Source organism: Scyliorhinus torazame, chromosome 11 (genome assembly GCF_047496885.1).
Source record: "Scyliorhinus torazame isolate Kashiwa2021f chromosome 11, sScyTor2.1, whole genome shotgun sequence".
Lineage (NCBI taxonomy): Eukaryota > Metazoa > Chordata > Chondrichthyes > Carcharhiniformes > Scyliorhinidae > Scyliorhinus > Scyliorhinus torazame.
The window spans coordinates 256,539,541-256,561,818 of NC_092717.1; the positions used below are offsets into that span (position 1 = coordinate 256,539,541).

At 55.9% G+C, this 22,278-nt stretch overlaps 1 protein-coding gene across 1 annotated transcript in view; it reads right to left on the reverse strand.

The window, feature by feature from the left end:
- Positions 1–22,278, reverse strand: part of sspo (SCO-spondin) — a 1,206,999-nt gene that overhangs the window by 438,338 nt on the left and 746,383 nt on the right. Inside the window, 5 exon segments of the mRNA XM_072468611.1 lie at positions 3,844–3,923; positions 5,013–5,183; positions 9,052–9,222; positions 12,481–12,530; positions 15,506–15,600. Of these exon segments, the coding sequence (XP_072324712.1) occupies positions 3,844–3,923; positions 5,013–5,183; positions 9,052–9,222; positions 12,481–12,530; positions 15,506–15,600 (567 nt within the window).

Consider the following 22,278-nt stretch of genomic DNA (forward strand, 5'->3'; position numbering starts at 1 on the left):
CCTGGGACCTCGGTGCCGTGAGGCAGCAGTGCTAACCATTGCGCCAGATGACGGTTCTCCCGAGATTTTGTTTGTTTTCCAATGTCTCCCTATTTTTATCCCAATAGTTTTTATTAAGTGGGTTAATGCGGTGACCTCTGGGTTTGTATGGGTGAGTAAAACACCGCGAGTTAGGTAAGTGCTGCTGGGGGGAGGGGGGGGGGGGTTAGGGAAGGTCTCGGAAATTTATAAAGAGCTGATGGAGTGGGAGAAACCCAGATCGGGGAGGGAAAGCGAAGTGGGAAGATGAGCTGGGTAAGGAGCTAGAGGCAGGTCTGTGGGAGGAGGCTCTGAGTAGAGTCAACACGTCCTCATCATGTGCCAGGCTCAGCCTGAGACAATTCAAGGTGGTTCACCGGGAACACGTGATGGTGGCCCAGATGAGCAGGTTCTTTGGGGCAGAGGACAGGTGTGCGGGGGAGCCAATAAACCATGTCCACATGTTTTGGTCATGTCCAAAGCTGAGGGGATTCTGGCAGGGATTTGCGGATGTCGTGTCCACGGTGTTTAAAACGAGGGTGGCACCGAGTCCGGAGGTGGCGATCTTTGGAGTGTCGGAAGACCCGGGAGTCCAGGGGGCGAGCGAGGCCGACGTTTTGGCCTTTGCCTCCTTTGGTAGCCCGGAGACGGATCCTATTGGTGTGGAAAGACTTGGAGCCAATCAGGGGTATGGGTTAGTGACAAGGCCGGGTTTCTCAGGCTTGAGAGGATCAGTGTTAGAGTTCGTTTGGAGGTGGCAGCCGTTTATCGACTTTGGGGAAAACTAAACTGTCAGCAGATTCAATACGGGGGGCGGGTTAGGGAATAAGGGCAGTCGGGGGAGTTTGCGAGAAAAGTTGGAGGGACTTGAAGAAGGGGAAAATACAATTTGAAAGTAAACCAGCGGGAAACATTCAAACTGACTGTAAACGTTTCTGTGGGTATGTAAAGAGACAAAGATTGAGAAAAACTAATGTCGGCCCTTTACAGTCAGAGACGGGGGATTCATAACAGGGAACAAAGAAATGGCTGAGGAACTAAATTTGTACTTTGCTCTGTCTTCACAAAGGAAGACATGAATAATGTACCGGAAGTTGCCAGTAGCATAGTGGTTAGCACTGTTGCTTCACAGCCAGGGTCCCAGGTTAGATTCCCGGCTTGGGTCACTGTCTGTGCGGAGTCTGCACGTTCTCCCCGTGTCTGCGTGGGTTTCCTCCGGGTGCTCCGGTTTCCTCCCACAAGTCCCGAAAGACGTGCTGCTAGGTGAATTGGACACTGAATTCTCCCTCTGTGTACGCGAACAGGCGCCGGAATGTGGCGACGAGGGGATTTTCACAGTAACTTCATTGCAGTGCTAATGTCAGCCTACTTGTGACAATAAAGATTATTATTATTAAGTTCTGAGAAACACAGGTTTTAGATGGTTTGGGGGAAATTAATGGGACTGAAGGTGGATAAATCTCCAGGGCCGGATAATCTCCATCCCAGAGTACTTCAGGAAGTGGCCCTAGAAATAGTAGATCCATTGGTGGTCATTTTCCAAAATTCTTTGGACTCTGGAATGGTTCCTACAGATTGGAGGGTAGAGAATGTAACCCGCTATTCAGAAAGGGAGGTAGAGAGAAAACAGGGAACTCTCGACCAGTGAGCCTAACGTCGGCAGTGGGGAAGTTGCTGGAGTCAATTATCAAGGATTTCACAGCACAGCATTTGGAAAGCAGGGGTGTAATCAGACAGTCAGCATGGATTTACAAAAGGAAAATCATGCTCGACAAATCTACTGGTTCTTTTTCTGATTGGCAGGCAGTGACTAATGCGGGACCTGTGCTCAGACCGCAACTGTTCACATTATAGATTAATGATTTGTACGAGGGAACTAAATGTGTTATCTCCAAATTTGCAGGTGATACGAAGTTAGTTGGGAGGGTGAGCTGTGAGGAGGATGCAGAGATGCTTCAGTGGGATTTGGACAGGCTGAGTGAGTGGGCACATGCAAGGCTGATGCAGTATAATGTGGATAAATGTGAGGTTATCCACTTCGGTAGCAAAAATAGGAAGGCAAAGGTAGGAATACTTGATGGTCTGAGCTATAAGGAGAGGTTTGATAGGCTGGGACCTTTTTCCCTGGAGCGTAGGAGGCTTAAGGGTGATCTTATAGAGGTCTATAAAATAATGAGGGGCACAGATAAGGTAGATAGTCAACATCTTTTCCCGAAGGTAGAGGAGTCTAGAACTAGAGGGCATAGGTTTAAGGTGAGAGGGGAGAGATACAAAAGAGACCAAAAGGGCATTGAGTATAAGAATTGGCAAGTCATGTTGCAGCTGTATAGAACCTTAGTTAGGCCACACTTGGAGTATAGTGTTCAATTCTGGTCGCCACACTACCAGAAGGACGTGGAGGCTTTAGAGAGGGTGCAGAAGAGATTTACCAGAATGTTGCCTGGTATGGAGGGCATTAGCTATGAGGAGCGGTTGAATAAACTCGGTTTGTTCTCACTGGAACGAAGGAGGTTGAGGGGAGACCTGATAGAGGTATACAAAATTATGAGGGGCATAGACAGAGTGGATAGTCAGATGCTCTTTCCTAGAGTAGGAGAGTCAAGTATTCGGGGACAGAGGTTTAAAGTGCGCAGGGAAACGTTTCGAACAGATGTGTGAGGCAAGTTTTTCACACAGAGAGTGGTAAATATATGGAACGCGCTGCCCGGGAGCAGGTACGACAGCGGCAATTAAGGGGCATCTCGACAGATATATGAAAAGGGTGGGAATAGAAGGATACGGACTCCATAAGTGCAGACGGTTTTAGTTTAGTCGGGCAGCATGGTCGGCACGGGCTTGGAGGGCCGAAGGGCCTGTTCCTGTGCTGCATTGTTCTTTGTTCTATCAAAAGGATGTGGATGCTTTGGAGAGAGTGCAGAAACGGTTTACTCGCTATGAGGAGCGGTTGAATAAACTCGGTTTGTTCTCACTGGAACGAAGGAGGTTGAGGGGAGACCTGATAGAGGTATACAAAATTATGAGGGGCATAGACAGAGTGGATAGTCAGAGGCTTTTCCCCAGGGTAGAGGGGTCAATTACTAGGGGGCATAGGTTTAAGGTGAGAGGGGCAAGGTTTAGAGTAGATGTACGAGGCAAGTTTTTTACGCAGAGGGTAGTGGGTGCCTGGAACTCGCTACCGGAGGAGGTGGTGGAAGCAGGGACGATAGTGACATTTAAGGGGCATCTTGTCAAATACATGTATAGGATGGGAATAGAGGGATACGGACCCAGGAAGTGTCGGAGGTTCAGACGGGCAGCAAGGTCGGCACAGGCTGGGAAGCTCCATGGCAATGGGGCGCTGTGACGTCAAACACACATCGTAAAGCAGAATCTCCTTCGGCAGTGTCTGTTTGACACTGGTCAGTGTCCAGTCAGTGTCCATTCTCTGGTTTGACACTGGTCAGTGTCCAGACAGTGGTCATTCTCTGGTTTGATGCTGGTCAGTGTCCAGTCAGTGGTCATTCTCTGGTGTGACACTGGTCAGTGTCCAGTCAGTGGTCATTCTCTGGTTTGATGCTGGTCAGTGTCCAGTCAGTGCCCATTCTCTGGGTGTAGTGTCACTGTTTTTGAGTAACTTTGCTGAAAAAGACACGTGTTGTTGAAGTTTTCCTCGGGCACTGATCACTGGCATTGATACAAAATATGGAACCACAATTGATACTTCAAAACAAGTGGGTGCCAATTGGTTGGAAAGTGGGCTCTGATTGGTTGAGGCGTTGCCATGGTGAATGAACTGACAGCAGACAAGTGGAACTGAACTTTGTTGGAAATGATGGTGATACTCACCGCGATGTCATCACAGCTTCGGGGGCAGGGGGGGCCGCACTGGTCATAGACTGACCCTTCAACCAACCAACAGTCTCTCGCTGAAATTCAGAACGGCAAAAGTCAGCAGAAGCTGTGAAACCGGAGCTCTCGTGAAACCGGAGCTCTCGTGAAACCGGAGCTCTCGTGAAACCGGAGCTCTCGTGAAACCGGAGCTCTCGTGAAACCGGAGCTCCCGTGAAACCGGAGCTCTCGTGAAACCGGAGCTCTCGTGAAACCGGAGCTCTTGTGAAACCGGAGCTCTCGTGAAACCGGAGCTCTCGTGAAACCGGAGCTCTCGTGAAACCGGAGCTCTCGTGAAACCGGAGCTCCCGTGAAACCGGAGCTCTCGGACACCAATGTCTCACGGTTAATATGCAGATTTAATTTTAAAAACTTTAAATATGACTGTCAGAAGTCACCTGACCTTTTGCAACTGCCGAGTGCGTGACCTTCCGGAAAGTTCCAGAATCCGGACATGTGAAATCTGATTCACATTTTCCCCAAGGGTAAACTGAAAATCATTGCAGGTGTGCTGAACAGAGGAATTTCAGGTATATTGGGCTAGATTCACAAGTAGGCTGACATTAACACTGCAATGAAGTTACTGTGAAAATCCCCTAGTCGCCACATTCCGGCGCCTGTTCGGGTGCACAGAGGGAGAATTCAGAATGTCCAATTCACCTAACAGCACGTCTTTGGACTGTGGGAGGAAACCGGAGCACCCGGAGGAAACCCACGCAGACACGGGGAGAAGGTGCAGACTCCGCACAGACAGCGACCCAAGCCGGGAATCGAACCTGGGACCCTGGAGCTGTGAAGCAACAATGCTAACCACTGTGCTACCGTGCTGCCCACACGGTAGTCTTCACTGTCCACGATGTCACCAATCTTGGTGTCAGCTGCAAACTTACTAACCATGCCTCCTAAATTCTCATTGGAATCATTAATATAAATAACACTATTCCAGTCACGCCCTCGGCATCTAAACATTAATCATCATCTTCTTCTTGCTAGGATCTAGTCCACAGCTGAGTCCAACCTTTCTCCATGTCGAGTATAGCTCCCTGCTCCTGCTCATTGATATCACGGAGATCCGAATGCTGCATCGATTAATGACTGGCTCAGGCCGCACACAAAACTCAGCTTACCTGGACAGTGCCCCATGTGGCACGATTCTGACTCAGTACTCAAGCCCTCGCAGAAATCTCCATCTCCCTGTGGAGGGGGGCTGTCACACAGCCGGCTGCGGGTTTGCAAACCCTCCCCACAGCTCCTCGAGCAGTCAGTCCATGGTGCCCAAACACCCCAGTGGCCGTCTCCTGGAACAGTAAAAAAAATCACCTTCAATTCTTTCTAACAAGATCCATCCTGAGGTGGAGATGCCAGCGTTGGACTGGGGTGAGCGCAGTAAGAAATCTTACAACATCAGTTTAAAGTCCAACAGATTTGTTTCGAATCACTCGCTTTCGGAGCACAGCTCCTTCCTCAGGTGGACTTCAGTGCTGCACTGTCAGAGGGTCAGTACTGAGGGAGTGCTGCACTGTCAGAGGGTCAGTACTGAGGGAGTGCTGCACTGTCAGAGGGTCAGTACTGAGGGAGTGCCTCAATGTCAGAGGGTCAGTACTGAGGGAGTGCCGCACTGTCAGCGGGTCAGTACTGAAGGAGTGCTGCACTGTCAGAGGGTCAGTACTGAGGGAGTGCTGCACTGTCAGAGGGTCAGTACTGAGGGAGTGCCGCACTGTCAGAGGGTCAGTACTGAGGGAGTGCTGCACTGTCAGAGGGTCAGTACTGAGGGAGTGCTGCGCTGTCAGAGGGTCAGTACTGAGGGAGTGCCGCACTGTCAGAGGGTCAGTACTGAGGGAGTGCTGCACTGTCAGAGGGTCACTACTCAGGGAGTGCTGCACTGTCAGAGGGTCAGTACTGAGGGAGTGCTGCACTGTCAGAGGGTCACTACTCAGGGAGTGCCGCACTGTCAGAGGGTCAGTACTGAGGGAGTGCTGCACTGTCAGAGAGTCAGTACTGAGGGAGTGCTGCACTGTCAGGGGGTCAGTACTGAGGGAGTGCTGCACTGTCAGGGGGTCAGTACTGAGGGAGTGCTGCACTGTCAGGGGGTCAGTACTGAGGGAGTGCTGCACTGTCAGGGGGTCAGTACTGAGGGAGTGCCGCACTGTCAGAGGGTCAGTACTGAGGGAACACTGCACTGTCAGAGGGTCAGTACTGAAGGAGCGCTGCACTGTCAGAGGGTCAGTACTGAGGGAGTGCTGCACTGTCAGAGGGTCATAGAACATAGAACATAGAACAGAGAACAATACAGCGCAGTACAGGCCCTTCGGCCCACGATGTTGCACCGAAACAAAAGCCATCTAACCTACACTATGCCATTATCATCCATATGTTTATCCAATAAACTTTTAAATGCCCTCAATGTTGGCGAGTTCACTACTGTAGCAGGTAGGGCATTCCACGGCCTCACTACTCTTTGCGTAAAGAACCTACCTCTGACCTCTGTCCTATATCTATTACCCCTCAGTTTAAAGTTATGTCCCCTCGTGCCAGCCATATCCATCCGCGGGAGAAGGCTCTCACTGTCCACCCTATCCAACCCCCTGATCATTTTGTATGCCTCTATTAAGTCTCCTCTTAACCTTCTTCTCTCCAACGAAAACAACCTCAAGTCCATCAGCCTTTCCTCATAAGATTTTCCCTCCATACCAGGCAACATCCTGGTAAATCTCCTCTGCACCCGCTCCAAAGCCTCCACGTCCTTCCTATAATGCGGTGACCAGAACTGTACGCAATACTCCAAATGCGGCCGTACCAGAGTTCTGTACAGCTGCAACATGACCTCCCGACTCCGGAACTCAATCCCTCTACCAATAAAGGCCAACACTCCATAGGCCTTCTTCACAACCCTATCAACCTGGGTGGCAACTTTCAGGGATCTATGTACATGGACACCTAGATCCCTCTGCTCATCCACACTTTCAAGAACTTTACCATTAGCCAAATATTCCGCATTCCTGTTATTCCTTCCAAAGTGAATCACCTCACACTTCTCTACATTAAACTCCATTTGCCACCTCTCAGCCCAGCTCTGCAGCTTATCTATATCCCCCTGTAACCTGCTACATCCTTCCACACTATCGACAACACCACCGACTTTAGTATCGTCTGCAAATTTACTCACCCACCCTTCTGCGCCTTCCTCTAGGTCATTGATAAAAATGACAAACAGCAACGGCCCCAGAACAGATCCTTGTGGTACTCCACTTGTGACTGTACTCCATTCTGAACATTTCCCATCAACCACCACCCTCTGTCTTCTTTCAGCTAGCCAATTTCTGATCCACATCTCTAAATCACCCTCAATCCCCAGCCTCCGTATTTTTTGCAATAGCCTACCGTGGGGAACCTTATCAAACGCTTTGCTGAAATCCATATACACCACATCAACTGCTCTACCCTCGTCTACCTGTTCAGTCACCTTCTCAAAGAACTCAATAAGGTTTGTGAGGCATGACCTACCCTTCACAAAGCCATGCTGACTATCCCTGATCATATTATTCCTATCTAGATGATTCTAAATCTTGTCTCTTATAATCCCCTCCAAGACTTTACCCACTACAGACGTGAGGCTCACCGGTCTATAGTTGCCGGGGTTGTCTCTGCTCCCCTTTTTGAACAAAGGGACCACATTTGCTGTCCTCCAGTCCTCTGGCACTATTCCTGTAGCCAATGATGACATAAAAATCAAAGCCAAAGGTCCAGCAATCTCTTCCCTGGCCTCCCAGAGAATCCTAGGATAAATCCCATCAGGTCCCGGGGACTTAGTACTGGGGTCAGTACTGAGGGAGTGCTGCACTGTCAGAGGGTCAGTACTTAAGGGAGTGCTGCACTGTCAGAGGGTCAGTACTGAGGGAGCTCTGCACTGTCAGAGGGTCAGTACTGAGGGAGTGCTGCACTGTCAGAGGGTCAGTACTGAGGGAGTGCTGCACTGTCAGAGGGTCAGTACTGAGGCAGTGCTGCACTGTCAGAGGGTCAGTACTGAGGGAGTGCCGCACTGTCAGAGTGTCAGTGCTGAGGGAGTGCTGCAATGTCAGAGGGTCAGTACTGAGGGAGTGCCGCACTGTCAGAGGGTCAGTACTGAGGGAGTGCCGCACTGTCAGAGGGTCAGTACTGCGGTAGTGCTGCACAGTCAGAGAGTCAGTACTGAGGGAGTGCTGCAATGTCAGAGGGTCAGTACTGAGGGAGTGCCGCACTGTCAGAGTGTCAGTGCTGAGGGAGTGCTGCAATGTCAGAGTGTCAGTGCTGAGGGAGTGCCGCACTGTCAGAGGGTCAGTACTGAGGGAGTGCCGCCTGTCAGAGGGTCAGTACTGCGGTAGTGCTGCACTGTCAGAGGGTCAGTACTGCGGGAGTGCTGCACTGTCAGAGGGTCAGTACTGAGGGAGTGCTGCACTGTCTGAGGGTCAGTACTAAGGGAGTGCTGCACTCTCAGAGGGTCAGTACTGAGGGAGTGCCGCACTGTCAGAGAGTCAGTACTGAGGGAGGGTTGCACTGTCAGAGGGTCAGTACTGAGGGAGTGCCGCACTGTCAGAGGGTCAGTGCTGAGGGAGTACTGCACTGTCAGAGGGTCAGTACTGAGGGAGTGCCGCACTGTCAGAGTGTCAGTACTGAGGGAGTGCTGCACTGTCAGAGGGTCAGTACTAAGGGAGTGCTGCACTGTCAGAGGGTCAGTACTGAGGGAGCACTGCACTGTCAGAGGGTCAGTACTGAGGGAGTGCTGCACTGTCAGAGGGTCAGTACTGAGGGAGTGCTGCATTGTTACCCCCGTACCTTTAATATCCCCCCCCGGTCGAACCCCACTCTGCTCCTCACTCCCCACACCCTTCCAAGGGAGAGGTTTAAGGGTGGCCCATTATAATGTTTGTTGTAAGCAGGGCTGTCTGGGGTTGGAATGGGATCTAGGGTTGGGGGTGGGGCAATGGGGGTAATCTCTCCAAAATTGAGGCTCTTCGAGGTGACAGAATGTTTCTTTTCCAGGTTTTTGTAACCAGTACTACCTGCCTCTCCCCCAAACCAGCCCCCTAAATTCCTCCTCCCCCTAATCTCTCCTTATCTCCAGTCCTTCTGACCTCACAGCCCCACCCTGCCTCCGGTACCTTGCCCCCGCCCTCCTGGTTCACTCACGGGGACATTGTTGGATGTTACACGGTGTAACATCTTCCTCGGGACCAATGCAGGGCAGACCATTACCAGAGGTGGGGGGGTTAGTACAGAACCGGAACCGATGCTGATTCCCCCCTCCACACGAAGTGGAACAATCACTCCACGGAGTCCAATCCGACCAATCGCCATTCACTGGAAAGAAATAACACCTGGTAAATCTCTATGGCAACGTGGTCAGGACACGAGAGACCGAGCGAGTGGTTCATTGGGTCAGTGGCTCTTCCGAAAGCACAGGTACCTGGGAGACAGAAGGAGGCCAGTCGGCCCATCAGAGCCTGTTTGCCATTCAATACGATCACTTCGGACCTTCTTTCTCAATGCCTTTTTCCCCACTGTCCCCGTACCCCTGAGGGCCTCACTACCCAGCAAGCTCGTGACGCCTGCTTTGAACATTCCCAATGATTAAACCGCTGATACAGAGAATGAGGCGATGGCGTAGGTCTTGTCACTGGACTAGCAATTCAGAGACCCAGAGTAAAGCTCTGGGGACCCGGGTTCAAATCCTGACACTGCAGATGGTGAAATTTGAATTCAATAAAAATCTGGAATTAAAAGTCTAATAATGACCATGAAACATTGTCGATTGTCGTTAAAAACCCATCTGGTTCACGAATGTCCTTGAGGGAAGGAAATCTGACATATGAATCAGGAGGAGGCCATTCGGACCCTCGAGCCTGTCCAACATTCAATAAGATCGTGGCTGTAACCTCCACCCCACATTCCCGGCGACCCCTGATAACCTTTCACCTCCTTGTAAATCAGGACTATATCTAGCTGAGCTTGCAAAATATTCAAAGATTCAGCTTCTTCTGCCTTTTGTTGACAGAGTTGCGGAGACTCATGAGTGTCTGACATGTTACTTGAGGGAGATATTAGGAAATTGGGTCCAGAAATGGGACCCCAATGAAGCAGGAAATTTCGGGATTAAACAGACCGAGGGGGAGGGGGACCTGCGAACACAGGGTCAGAGAGATATGCCCACACCTGGCCGAGCTACATTGTCCCTGTACAACATGAACTCATTAGTGGGCAGGCACAGAATGCCCCAGATCCATTGTTCTTTGGGACAGTCCTGTCTGACCAGCCATTAGCCCATTGCAGAATTGTCTGTCAATGGGAGGTTAGTTGCATATCAATAGCATGCCTCTGTTCTGCCGTAAATTCGGGAGTGAGAATTAGCCAAGGGGAGGGTAAAACTACAAGAAGTATAAAGGTTAATGGAACCAAAGCAGCAGGTCAGTGTGTGGGGGGGAAGGTAGAGGTTAATAGGATGAACTAGCAGTGTCAGTCTAACCACTGCAGAGGGCAAAGGAAACGCAAAAAATCAAAATGTGAGGTGGCTGTGGGAGTGAAAGTTGGGATGAGGCTGAGTGTTATCAGAGATTAATAAAGGAGGTCAGAATGTGTGAAAAGCGTAGTGCACAAGAAAATCCTGCACGGGAACGATAAGTCAGTGGGATAAATTTAAAAACCGTGTACCCAAATGCAGCCAGTATTGGGAATGAGGTCAATGAGCTGACGGCACAAAGAGAGACGGTGGGTTTGATTTGGTGGGATCACTGAGACATGGTGACAGGGGCAGCGGGACTGGAACTTGGTCTTTGTTTCCAATTCTGACCATCAGCACCTCAGGTTTCTAATCCCCTGTCCGGCTCTGTTAAACCCTCCCCAACAACACGGAAATCTAAAGGGGGTACAATGGAGTGAATGTGTGTGTGCCAGGGTGAGAGAGGCGAGTGTGTCAGGGTGAGAGAGGTGAGTGTGCCAGGGTGAGAGAGGCGAGTGTGTCAGGGTGCGAGAGGCGAGTGTGTCAGGGTGCGAGAGGCGAGTGTGTCAGGGTGAGAGAGGTGAGTGTGCCAGGGTGAGTGAGGTGAGTGTGCCAGGGTGCGAGAGGTGAGTGTGTCAGGGTGAGAGAGAGGTGAGTGTGTCAGGGTGAGAGAGGTGAGTGTGCCAGGGTGCGAGAGGTGAGTGTGCCAGGGTGCGAGAGGTGAGTGTGCCAGGGTGCGAGAGGTGAGTGTGCCAGGGTGCGAGAGGCGAGTGTGTCAGGGTGCGAGAGGCGAGTGTGTCAGGGTGAGAGAGGTGAGTGTGCCAGGGTGCGAGAGGTGAGTGTGCCAGGGTGAGAGAGGTGAGTGTGTCAGGGTGAGAGAGGTGAGTGTGTCAGGGTGCGAGAGGTGAGTGTGCCAGGGTGAGTGAGGAGAGTGTGCCAGGGTGAGTGAGGAGAGTGTGTCAGGGTGAGAGAGGTGAGTGTGTCAGGGTGAGAGAGGTGAGTGTGTCAGGGTGCGTGAGGTGAGTGTGCCAGGGTGCGAGAGGTGAGTGTGCCAGGGTGAGAGAGGTGAGTGTGTCAGGGTGAGAGAGGTGAGTGTGCCAGGGTGCGAGAGGTGAGTGTGCCAGGGTGCGAGAGGTGAGTGTGCCAGGGTGAGTGAGGAGAGTGTGTCAGCGTGAGAGAGGTGAGTGTGTCAGGGTGAGAGAGGTGAGTGTGTCAGGGTGAGTGAGGCGAGTGTGTCAGGGTGAGAGAGGTGAGTGTGTCAGGGTGAGAGAGGTGAGTGTGTCAGGGTGAGAGAGGTGAGTGTGTCAGGGTGAGTGAGGCGAGTGTGTCAGGGTGAGAGAGGCGAGTGTGTCAGGGTGAGAGAGGTGAGTGTGTCAGGGTGAGAGAGGTGAGTGTGTCAGGGTGAGAGAGGTGAGTGTGTCAGGGTGAGAGAGGTGAGTGTGTCAGGGTGAGAGAGGTGAGTGTGTCAGGGTGAGAGAGGTGAGTGTGTCTGGGTGAGAGAGGTGAGTGTGTCAGGGTGAGAGAGGTGAGTGTGTCTGGGTGAGAGAGGTGAGTGTGTCAGGGTGAGAGAGGCGAGTGTGTCAGGGTGAGAGAGGTGAGTGTGTCAGGGTGAGAGAGGTGAGTGTGTCAGAGTGAAATGAGCAATGGAATTGTGTCCCAGAAAAGATAGAATTGGTGGGAGGTGAATAGAGATCAGATTCTGGGTGGGGAAAAGTGGGAATGAGGCGAGGTAGACACAGAGGAAGAGAATTAGAGCCATTACTGTGGAGCTGGGAGTTTAAGGGACTGTTTGGTATTGCGAGGAAGGAATGTGTTTCAATCCTGTTGAGTGCAGTCACTCGAGTTGCTGCGAGTGCGATTGAGGATGGGGTTTGATGAACAGCAATGTGGAGTGGGCTAGGAGATGGGAGAGGGGACGAAGGGGTTTCTGCTCGCGGACATATGGCAGCTTTAATCTTCCAGTGAATGTGCGATGGTTGCTGGTTTAAATTTACAAGACGGGTTTGTTTTGAGAATTCCCAATCTCCTCGATACAACTCGGTGATCACATTTTCATTTCACTCTCAGTGAATTCTTGGCTGAAATCTGCCCAGCACGTTAGGAGGGGAGGAACCGTGTCTCACCAGCACATAATCTCCCCGTACAGTTTACAACCTTCCCCAAAAAACAGGAGCTGTAGAGAAAAAAAACATTTTTAGAATCATATATACACAGAGCCAGAGTCATAAACAAATGCAGACACAGACCCGGACCCGGGCACACACCCGGGCACACACCCGGGCACACACCCGGGCACAGCCACATTAACAGAGCCAATCTCAGAGCGAGACGCAGACGCAGAGCCAGAAGCAGACGCAGACACAAACTAGACTAAGATGCAGAGCAGACGCAGGCACTGCAACACAGACGTAGATGCTGATGTAGACGAGCAAGACACAGACACAGGTGCAGACGCAGGCACAGAGAGAGACACAGATGCAGAGTCTGACACAGACTAGACACGGATGCAGACCTAGACTCAGACACAATCCCAGAGACAGATTGTTATGACTGGGACCGAGGCCTGCACAGTTTCTCCAGCCTCACTATGCCGCAGATCGCACCGTTAATTAAAAACTTTAATTCACTCGCCGATGGCATCGGTGCTGGAGCTGTTGTTTGTGGTGTACATGAACGATTTGGGGGAAAATGTAGCCGGTCCGATTGGTAGGTTCGCGAATGACACCGAGGGTGGTGGAGTGGCAGATAGTGTTGAGGATTGTCAGAGGATACAGCAGGACATGGATAGGTTGGGGACTTGGGCAGAGAAATGGCAAATGGAGTTTAATCCAGACACATGTGAGGTTGTGCATTTTGGTAGATCTAACATCGAGGGGACATATACAATAAATGGTAAAACTCTTCGGAATATAGAAAGTCCGAGATCTGGGCGTGCAGGTCCACAGATCTTTGAAAGTGGCAACACAAGTGGACAAGGTAGTCAAGAAAGCATTCGGAATGTTTGCCTTCATTGGATGAGACATCGAGTATAAAAACTGGCAAGTCACGCGGCAGTTGTATGGGACCTTGGTAAGGCTGCACTTGGGATGTTGCGCACAATTCTGGTCCCACACCACCAGAAGGACGTGGAGGCTTTGGAGAGGGTGCAGAGGAGGTTTACCAGGATGTTGCCTGGTCTGGAGGGTGTTAGCTATGCGGAGAGGCTGAATAGACTCGGACTGTTTTCATTAGAACAACGGAGGTTGAGGGGTGACCTGATAGAGGTCTACAAGATTCCGCTACCGGTGAGGGGCATGCACCGTCACCGCATGGAACACCCGCAGAACACATGGAAATCGGTGCGGGAATTGGCAGGTCCGTGATGGACACGGGCTGACTAGCTGCAGCCGCATGTTCGCATAATCTCACCCCCCCCCCCCCCACACACCAATCGGGTCGGAAAAGATGGCACCGGTTGTGCTGAACCGCGTCCCCACCCTGCCCACCCCGACCCTACAGCCCGCCTCCTGGATTCCCCCCACTACTCCCCCCAGCCCTGGGGAGGTCCCCGGCCAGCGGCACGACTGCCAGTGGAGCATGGCGGTGCTGGACACTGTCCGTACGCCCTCTCTCTCTCTCTCCCTCCACGGCCAGGCTCACGTGGAGACCACCCGTGGACCGCGCCGACGGGAACTCGGCCCATTGGAGGCGGAGCATCGGGAAGGGCCCAATAATCAGATGCAAACGCGGTAACTACACGCGGCATCCATCACAATGAGGCCGATTTGGCGTCAAACCACCGCTGGCCGCGTCGGGAGCTATTCCCACCCGATCCCTGTTCCCGGTTTCAGCGTCGGGAGCTATTCCCACCTGAACACCATTCCCGATCTCAGCATCCGGAGCTATTCCCACCCAATCCCCATTCCCGGTTTCAGTATCGGGAGCTATTCCCACCCGAACCCCGTTCCTGATCTCGGCATCGGAGCTATTCCCACCCAATCCCTATTCCCGATCTCGGCATCAGGAGCTATTCCCACCCGATCCCCATTCCCGTTCTCGGCATCCAGAGCTATTCCTCTCCCGAACCCCATTCCCGATCTCTGCATCGGGAGGTATTCCCACCCGATCCCTGTTCCCGATCTCGGCATCGGGAGCTATTCCCACCGGATCCCTGTTCCCGGTTTCAGCGTCGGGAGCTATTCCCACCCGATCCCCATTCCCGATCTCGGCATCGGGAGCTATTCCCACCCGATCCCTGTTCCCGATCTCGGCATCGGGAGCTATTCCCACCCAATCCCCATTCCCGATCTCGGCATCGGGAGCTGTTCCCACCCGATCCCTGTTCCCGATTTCAGAATCAGGAGCTGTTCCCACCCGATCCCGATTCCGGCTGACGGAAAATCCCGCCCATGGTGATTGGCAAAAGAACCAATCGCGAGATGAAAACCCCATTTTCCCCCGATGAGGGGTCCGGGTGTGGACTGCGCTGCCGGAGAGCGAGGAGGAGGCAACTTCAACCGAGGCTGTCAAACAGAACTGGAAATACATCTGGAGACAAACCATTATCCAACCACGAAGACAGGGGGCAGCGGGGGGGGGGGGGGGGGGGCAGCGGGGGGGGGTGAAGACAGGAGGAGCGGGGGGGGGCGGAGTGTGTGGAACAATAATAGTCTTTAGGGGCTGTTTAGCACTGGGCTAAATCGCTGGCTTTGAAAGCAGACGAAGGCAGGCCAGCAGCACGGTTCAATTCCCGTACCAGCCTCCCCGAACAGGCGCCAGAATGTGGCGACTAGGGGCTTTTCACAGTAACTTCATTGAAGCCTACTTGTGACAATAAGCGATTTTCATTTCACTTCATTATTGTCACAAGTAGGCTTCAAATGAAGTTACTGTGAAAATCCCCTCGTCGCCACATTCCGGCGTCTGTTTGGGTACACGGAGGGAGAATTCAGAATGTCCAATTCACCTAACAGCACGTCTTTCGGGACTTGTGGGAGGAAAGCGGAGCACCCGGAGGAAACCCACGCAGACACGGGGAGAACGTGCAGACTCCGCACAGACAGTGACCCAAGCCGGGAACCGAACCTCGGACCCTGGCGCTGTGAAGCAACAGTGCTAACCACTGTGCTACCGTGCTGCCCGGAATGGTGAGGAATCAGTTCCACTCACCAGGTGTTACAGCCGTTAACCACAGTGTCTCCCGGCTGGTAAATCTCCCCTTGGTGCAGACAGCGGCAATCAGCGACACGAACACACTCCGCATCCTGTAAACACAGAGACACCACTCAGTCACAGCAACCCCCCCACTCCCACCCCCACCCCCACCCCCAACCCCCAACCCACCCCCATCCTCACCCTCACCCCCATCCCCCCCACCCCCACCCACATCCCCACCCTCACCCCCAACCCCACCCTCACCCACATCCCCACCCTCACCCACATCCCCACCCTCACCCCCATCCCCATCCCCACTACCCCCATCCCCACCCTCCCCCCCACCCCCACCCCCCCCCCCCACCCCCACCCCCCCATCCACACCCTCACCCCCATTCCCATCCCCCCCACCGCCATCCCCACCCTCACCCACACCCCCCTTCCCCCCACCCCGATCCCCCACTACCCCATCCCACCCCCACCTCCAACCCCCCCACCATCCCACCCCACCCCCATCCCCATCCCCATCACCCCACCCCCACCTCCAACTCCCCCAACCCCCACCCTCACCCACACCCCATCCCCACCCCCCACTACCCCATCCCCACCCACACCCCCCCTTCCCGCACCCCGATCCCCCACTACCCCCATCCCCACCCACACCCCCCCTTCCCCCACCCCGATCCCCCACTACCCCCATCCCCACCCACACCCCCCCCTTCCCGCACCCCGATCCCCCACTACCCCCATCCCCACCCACACCCCCCCTTCCCCCACCCCGATCCCCCACTACCCCCATCCCCACCCACACCCCCCCTTCCCCCACCCCGATCCCCCACTACCCCCATCCCCACCCCCATCCCCCCTCACCCCCCTTCCCCCATCCCCCTCCCCCCCCACCCCATCCATACCCTCACCCCCATCCCCATCTCCCCCACCACCATCACCCCCACCACCATCACGCCCACCCCCACCCTCACCCCCATCCCCACCCTCACCCCATCCCCACCCTCACCCCCACCCTCCCACCCCATCTCCACCCTCACCCCAATCCCCACCCTCACCCCCATCACCCCCAGCCACATCCCGCCATCCCACCCTCGCCCCCATCCCCCCCACCACCATCATCCCCACCCCAACCTCCAACCCCCCCACCCCATCCCAACCCTCACCCCCACCCCATCCCCACCACCCACCCTCACCCACACCCCCCTTCCCCCATCCCCCCACCACCCCACCCCCCATCACCACCACCCCCACCCTCACTCCCATCCCCCCACCCTCACCCGCATACCCGCCCAACACACCCACCACCACCCCCAACACAACCCATGCACCCTCTCCCCATACCCCTGATCCTACACACTCACTCCCCAAATCCCGAAATCCGATAGCAAGAGTACTTCCTGTTAATTCCCTTATTTCTTTATTTTTGCTGTGATTATTTTTGATTAATTGACGTGTCTTTAAATCCAGTAACAGAGCGAATGAAGAATTCAGGAGTTGGAGGAGAGATCACTCTGCTCCCTTTGGACAACAGAACGCGGGCTCAGTCTGCGACAGGGTGGATCGGTTCGATTGGTGTTCTGGGGCGGGATTCTCCCGTTCCCGGCGGAGCGGCGTGAACCACTCCGGCATCGGGCCGCCCCGAAGGTGCGGAATCCTCCGCACCTTCAGGGTCTTGGCCGGCGGGGGCGTGGAAGGCCATTGGCGCCATGCCAGCCGGGGCCGAAGGGTCTCCGCTGGCCAGTGCTTGTCCGCGCCTGCGCGGGGGGGAACGTCTCCGCGCTGGCCATGGTGGGGGCTTACACGGCCGGCGCGGAGGAATGGAGCGCCCCCACGGCACAGGCCCGCCCGCGGATCGGTGGGCTCTGATCGCGGGCCAGGTCACCGTGGGGGCACCTCCCAGGGCCAGATCGCCCCCCCCCCCCCCCCCCGAGGACCCCGGAGCCCGCCCACGCCGCCAGGTCCTGCTGTAAGGCACCTACTCCAATTTACGCTGGCGGGACCTGTATAGAAGGGGCGGGACTTCGGCCCATCGCGGGCCGGATAATCGCCGGGGGGGGGGGCCCACCTACCGGTGCGATTCCCGCCTCCGCCAAATCTCTGGTGCTGGAGAAATCGGCAGCCGGCGGGGGCGGGATTCACGCCGCCCCCCGGCAATTCTCCGACCTGGTGGGGGGTCGGAGAATCCCGCCCCTGGTGGCCAATCAATTGGTCAAAAGGCCGTCTTCTGCCTGGTAACAGGTGGCAGATCCTGCCCGAGTGGGATGGTTTCCTAGACCTAAGGAAAGTTTGAAAGCTGGGTACAAAGAGCAAGGACCTGCTCTCTCTCTCCCTCTCGTGCTTTCTCCAGGAAAGCTGGAGTATTTCTGAAACTGCAGAGATCTGAATGAATCTGCGGTGAAAACTCTTACAGACTGAAACCTCGACCAGAGAGCCGGGATTGAAGACAGCGTGCTGGAAACAACCATCTGAAACCCACTCTTATCCTTTACTTATTATCTTCACCCCCTTCTCCCCCTCTGGGTTTGTTTGTCTTGTGTGTGTGTATAGATGGTGGGGGCAAGTTAAAGTGGGGGACTGGGAATTCGATAATAGTTAACCAGTTGTGTTTGCTGCACATTTCATTCCAGTTCTTGTTATTAATGAACAGTAATTGTGTTTACATTTACAAACCTGGTGACTGTAATTATTGGGCAGATGAGGGCCAGGGACTTTGGGAATTTTGGAAAGTATTATTGGTTAATTCACTTGTGTTGTGAAATCCAGGTAAAGAGGGGCGGGAAGTGAATACAACCCAGCCCAGGGTGTCTCAATCCCACCCACCCTCTCCCGTATCCCCGAATCCCACCCACCCTCTCCCGCATCCCCGAATCCCACCCACCCTCTCCCGTATCCCCGAATCCCACCCACCCTCTCCCGCATCCCCGAATCCCACCCTCCCTCTCCCGTATCCCCGAAACCCCCCCACCCTCTCCCGTATCCCACCCACCCTCTCCCGTATCCCCGAATCCCACCCACCCTCTCCCGTATCCCCGAATCCCACCCACCCTCTCCCGTATCCCCGAATCCCACCCACCCTCTCCCGTATCCCCGAATCCCACCCACCCTCTCCCGTATCCCCGAATCCCACCCACGCTCTCCCGCATCCCCGAATCCCACCCACCCTCTCCCGTATCCCCGAATCCCACCCACCCTCTCCCGTATCCCCGAATCCCACCCACCCTCTCCCGTATCCCCGAATCCCACCCACCCTCTTCCGTATCCCCGAATCCCACCCACCCTCTCCCGAATCCCACCCACCCTCTCCCGTATCCCCGAATCCCACCCACCCTCTCCCGTATCCCCGAATCCCACCCACCCTCTCCCGTATCCCCGAATCCCACCCACCCTCTCCCGTATCCCCGAATCCCACCCACCCTCTCCCGTATCCCACCCACCCTCTCCCGTATCCCCGAATCCCACCCACCCTCTCCCGTATCCCCGAATCCCACCCACACTCTCCCGTATCCCCGAATCCCACCCACCCTCTCCCGAATCCCACCCACCCTCTCCCGTATCCCCGAATCCCACCCACCCTCTCCCGTATCCCCGAATCCCACCCACCCTCTCCCGTATCCCCGAATCCCACCCACCCTCTCCCGTATCCCCGAATCCCACCCACCCTCTCCCGTATCCCACCCACCCTCTCCCGTATCCCCGAATCCCACCCACCCTCTCCCGTATCCCCGAATCCCACCCACCCTCTCCCGTATCCCCGAATCCCACCCACCCTCTCCCGTATCCCCGAATCCCACCCACCCTCTCCCGTATCCCCGAATCCCACCCACCCTCTTCCGTATCCCCGAATCCCACCCACCCTCTTCCGTATCCCACCCACCCTCTCCCGTATCCCACCCTCTCCCGTATCCCCGAATCCCACCCACCCTCTCCCGTATCCCCGTATCCCACCCACCCTCTCCCGTATCCCCGAATCCCACCCACCCTCTCCCGTATCCCCGAATCCCACCCACCCTCTCCCGTATCCCCGAATCCCACCCACCCTCTCCCGTATCCCCGAATCCCACCCACCCTCTTCCGTATCCCCGAATCCCACCCACCCTCTTCCGTATCCCCGAATCCCACCCACCCTCTCCCGTATCCCCGAATCCCACCCACCCTCTTCCGTATCCCACCCACCCTCTCCCGTATCCCCGAATCCCACCCACCCTCTCCCGTATCCCCGAATCCCACCCACCCTCTCCCGTATCCCCGAATCCCACCCACCCTCTCCCGTATCCCCGAATCCCACCCACCCTCTCCCGTATCCCACCCACCCTCTCCCGTATCCCCGAATCCCACCCACCCTCTCCCGTATCCCCGAATCCCACCCACCCTCTCCCGTATCCCCGAATCCCACCCACCCTCTCCCGTATCCCCGAATCCCACCCACCCTCTCCCGTATCCCCGAATCCCACCCACCCTCTCCCGTATCCCACCCACCCTCTCCCGTATCCCCGAATCCCACCCACCCTCTCCCGTATCCCCGAATCCCACCCACCCTCTCCCGTATCCCCGAATCCCACCCACCCTCTCCCGAATCCCACCCACCCTCTCCCGTATCCCCGAATCCCACCCACCCTCTCCCGTATCCCCGAATCCCACCCACCCTCTCCCGTATCCCCGAATCCCACCCACCCTCTCCCGTATCCCCGAATCCCACCCACCCTCTCCCGTATCCCACCCACCCTCTCCCGTATCCCCGAATCCCACCCACCCTCTCCCGTATCCCCGAATCCCACCCACCCTCTCCCGTATCCCCGAATCCCACCCACCCTCTCCCGTATCCCCGAATCCCACCCACCCTCTCCCGTATCCCCGAATCCCACCCACCCTCTCCCGTATCCCCGAATCCCACCCACCCTCTCCCGTATCACCGAATCCCACCCACCCTCTCCCGTATCCCACCCACCCTCTCCCGTATCTCCCCAATCCCCCGAGATTGTGGTTGGATTCAGGGATATGGGGAGATTGTAGTTGGATTCAGGGATAATGTGAACAGTTGGGGTCCCAGCACAGGGCCGTGCGGTACCCCACTAGTCACTGCCTGTCTGCTAACCAGCTGTCTATCCATCTCCAGACTCTACCCACAATCCCATGCACTCTAACTTTACACATTAATCTGCTCTGTGAGATCTTGTCGAAAGCCTTCTGAAAGTCTAAATAAACCACATCCACCTGTTCTCCCTGGTCAACTCTACTAGTTACATCTTCAAAGAATTCCAGTAGATTTGTCAAGCACAATTTCCCTTTTGTAAATCCATGCTGACTGTCTGATTACACCCCTGCTTTGATCTGGTGTCAGACTTCTTACTGTGCTCACCCCAGTCCAACGCCGGCATCTCCACATCAATCGAGGGAGAGGGAGCGCGAGAGAGAGGGAGCGCGAGAGAGAGGGAGCGCGAGAGAGAGGGAGCGCGAGAGAGAGGGAGTGCGAGAGAGAGGGAGCGCGAGAGAGAGGGAGCGCGAGAGAGAGGGAGCGCGAGGGAGAGAGAGCGCGAGGGAGAGGGAGCGCGAGAGCGCGAGAGAGAGGGAGCGCGAGAGAGAGGGAGCGCGAGAGAGAGGGAGCGCGAGAGAGAGAGAGCGCGAGAGCGCGAGAGAAAGGGAGCGCGCGAGAGAGAGGGAGCGCGCGAGAGAGAGGGAGCGCGCGAGAGAGAGGGAGCGCGCGAGAGAGAGGGAGCGCGCGAGAGAGAGGGAGCGCGCGAGAGAGAGGGAGCGCGCGAGAGAGAGGGAGCGCGCGAGAGAGAGGGAGCGCGCGAGAGAGAGGGAGCGCGCGAGAGAGAGGGAGCGCGCGAGAGAGAGGGAGCGCGCGAGAGAGAGGGAGCGCGCGAGAGAGAGGGAGCGCGCGAGAGAGAGGGAGCGCGCGAGAGAGAGGGAGCGCGCGAGAGAGAGGGAGCGCGCGAGAGAGAGGGAGCGCGCGAGAGAGAGGGAGCGCGCGAGAGAGAGGGAGCGCGCGAGAGAGAGGGAGCGCGCGAGAGAGAGGGAGCGCGCGAGAGAGGGAGCGCGCGAGAGAGGGAGCGCGAGAGAGAGGGAGCGCGAGAGAGAGGGAGCGCGAGAGAGAGGGAGCGCGAGAGAGAGGGAGCGCGAGAGAGAGGGAGCGCGAGAGAGAGGGAGCGCGAGAGAGAGGGAGCGCGAGAGTGAGGGAGCGCGAGAGTGAGGGAGCGCGAGAGAGAGGGAGCGCGAGAGAGAGGGAGCGCGAGAGAGAGAGGGAGCGCGAGAGAGAGGGAGCGCGAGAGAGAGGGAGCGCGAGAGAGAGGGAGCACGAGAGAGAGGGAGCGCGAGAGCGCGAGAGAAAGGGAGCGCGAGAGAAAGGGAGCGCGAGAGAAAGGGAGCGCGAGAGAAAGGGAGCGCGAGAGAAAGGGAGCGCGAGAGAAAGGGAGCGCGAGAGAAAGGGAGAGGGAGCGCGCGAGAGAGAGGGAGCGCGCGAGAGAGAGGGAGCGCGCGAGAGAGAGGGAGCGCGCGAGAGAGAGGGAGCGCGCGAGAGAGAGGGAGCGCGCGAGAGAGAGGGAGCGCGCGAGAGAGAGGGAGCGCGCGAGAGAGAGGGAGCGCGCGAGAGAGAGGGAGCGCGCGAGAGAGAGGGAGCGCGCGAGAGAGGGGGAGCGCGCGAGAGAGGGGGAGCGCGCGAGAGAGGGGGAGCGCGCGAGAGAGAGGGAGCGCGCGAGAGAGAGGGAGCGCGCGAGATAGAGGGAGCGCGCGAGAGAGAGGGAGCGCGCGAGAGAGAGGGAGCGCGCGAGAGAGAGGGAGCG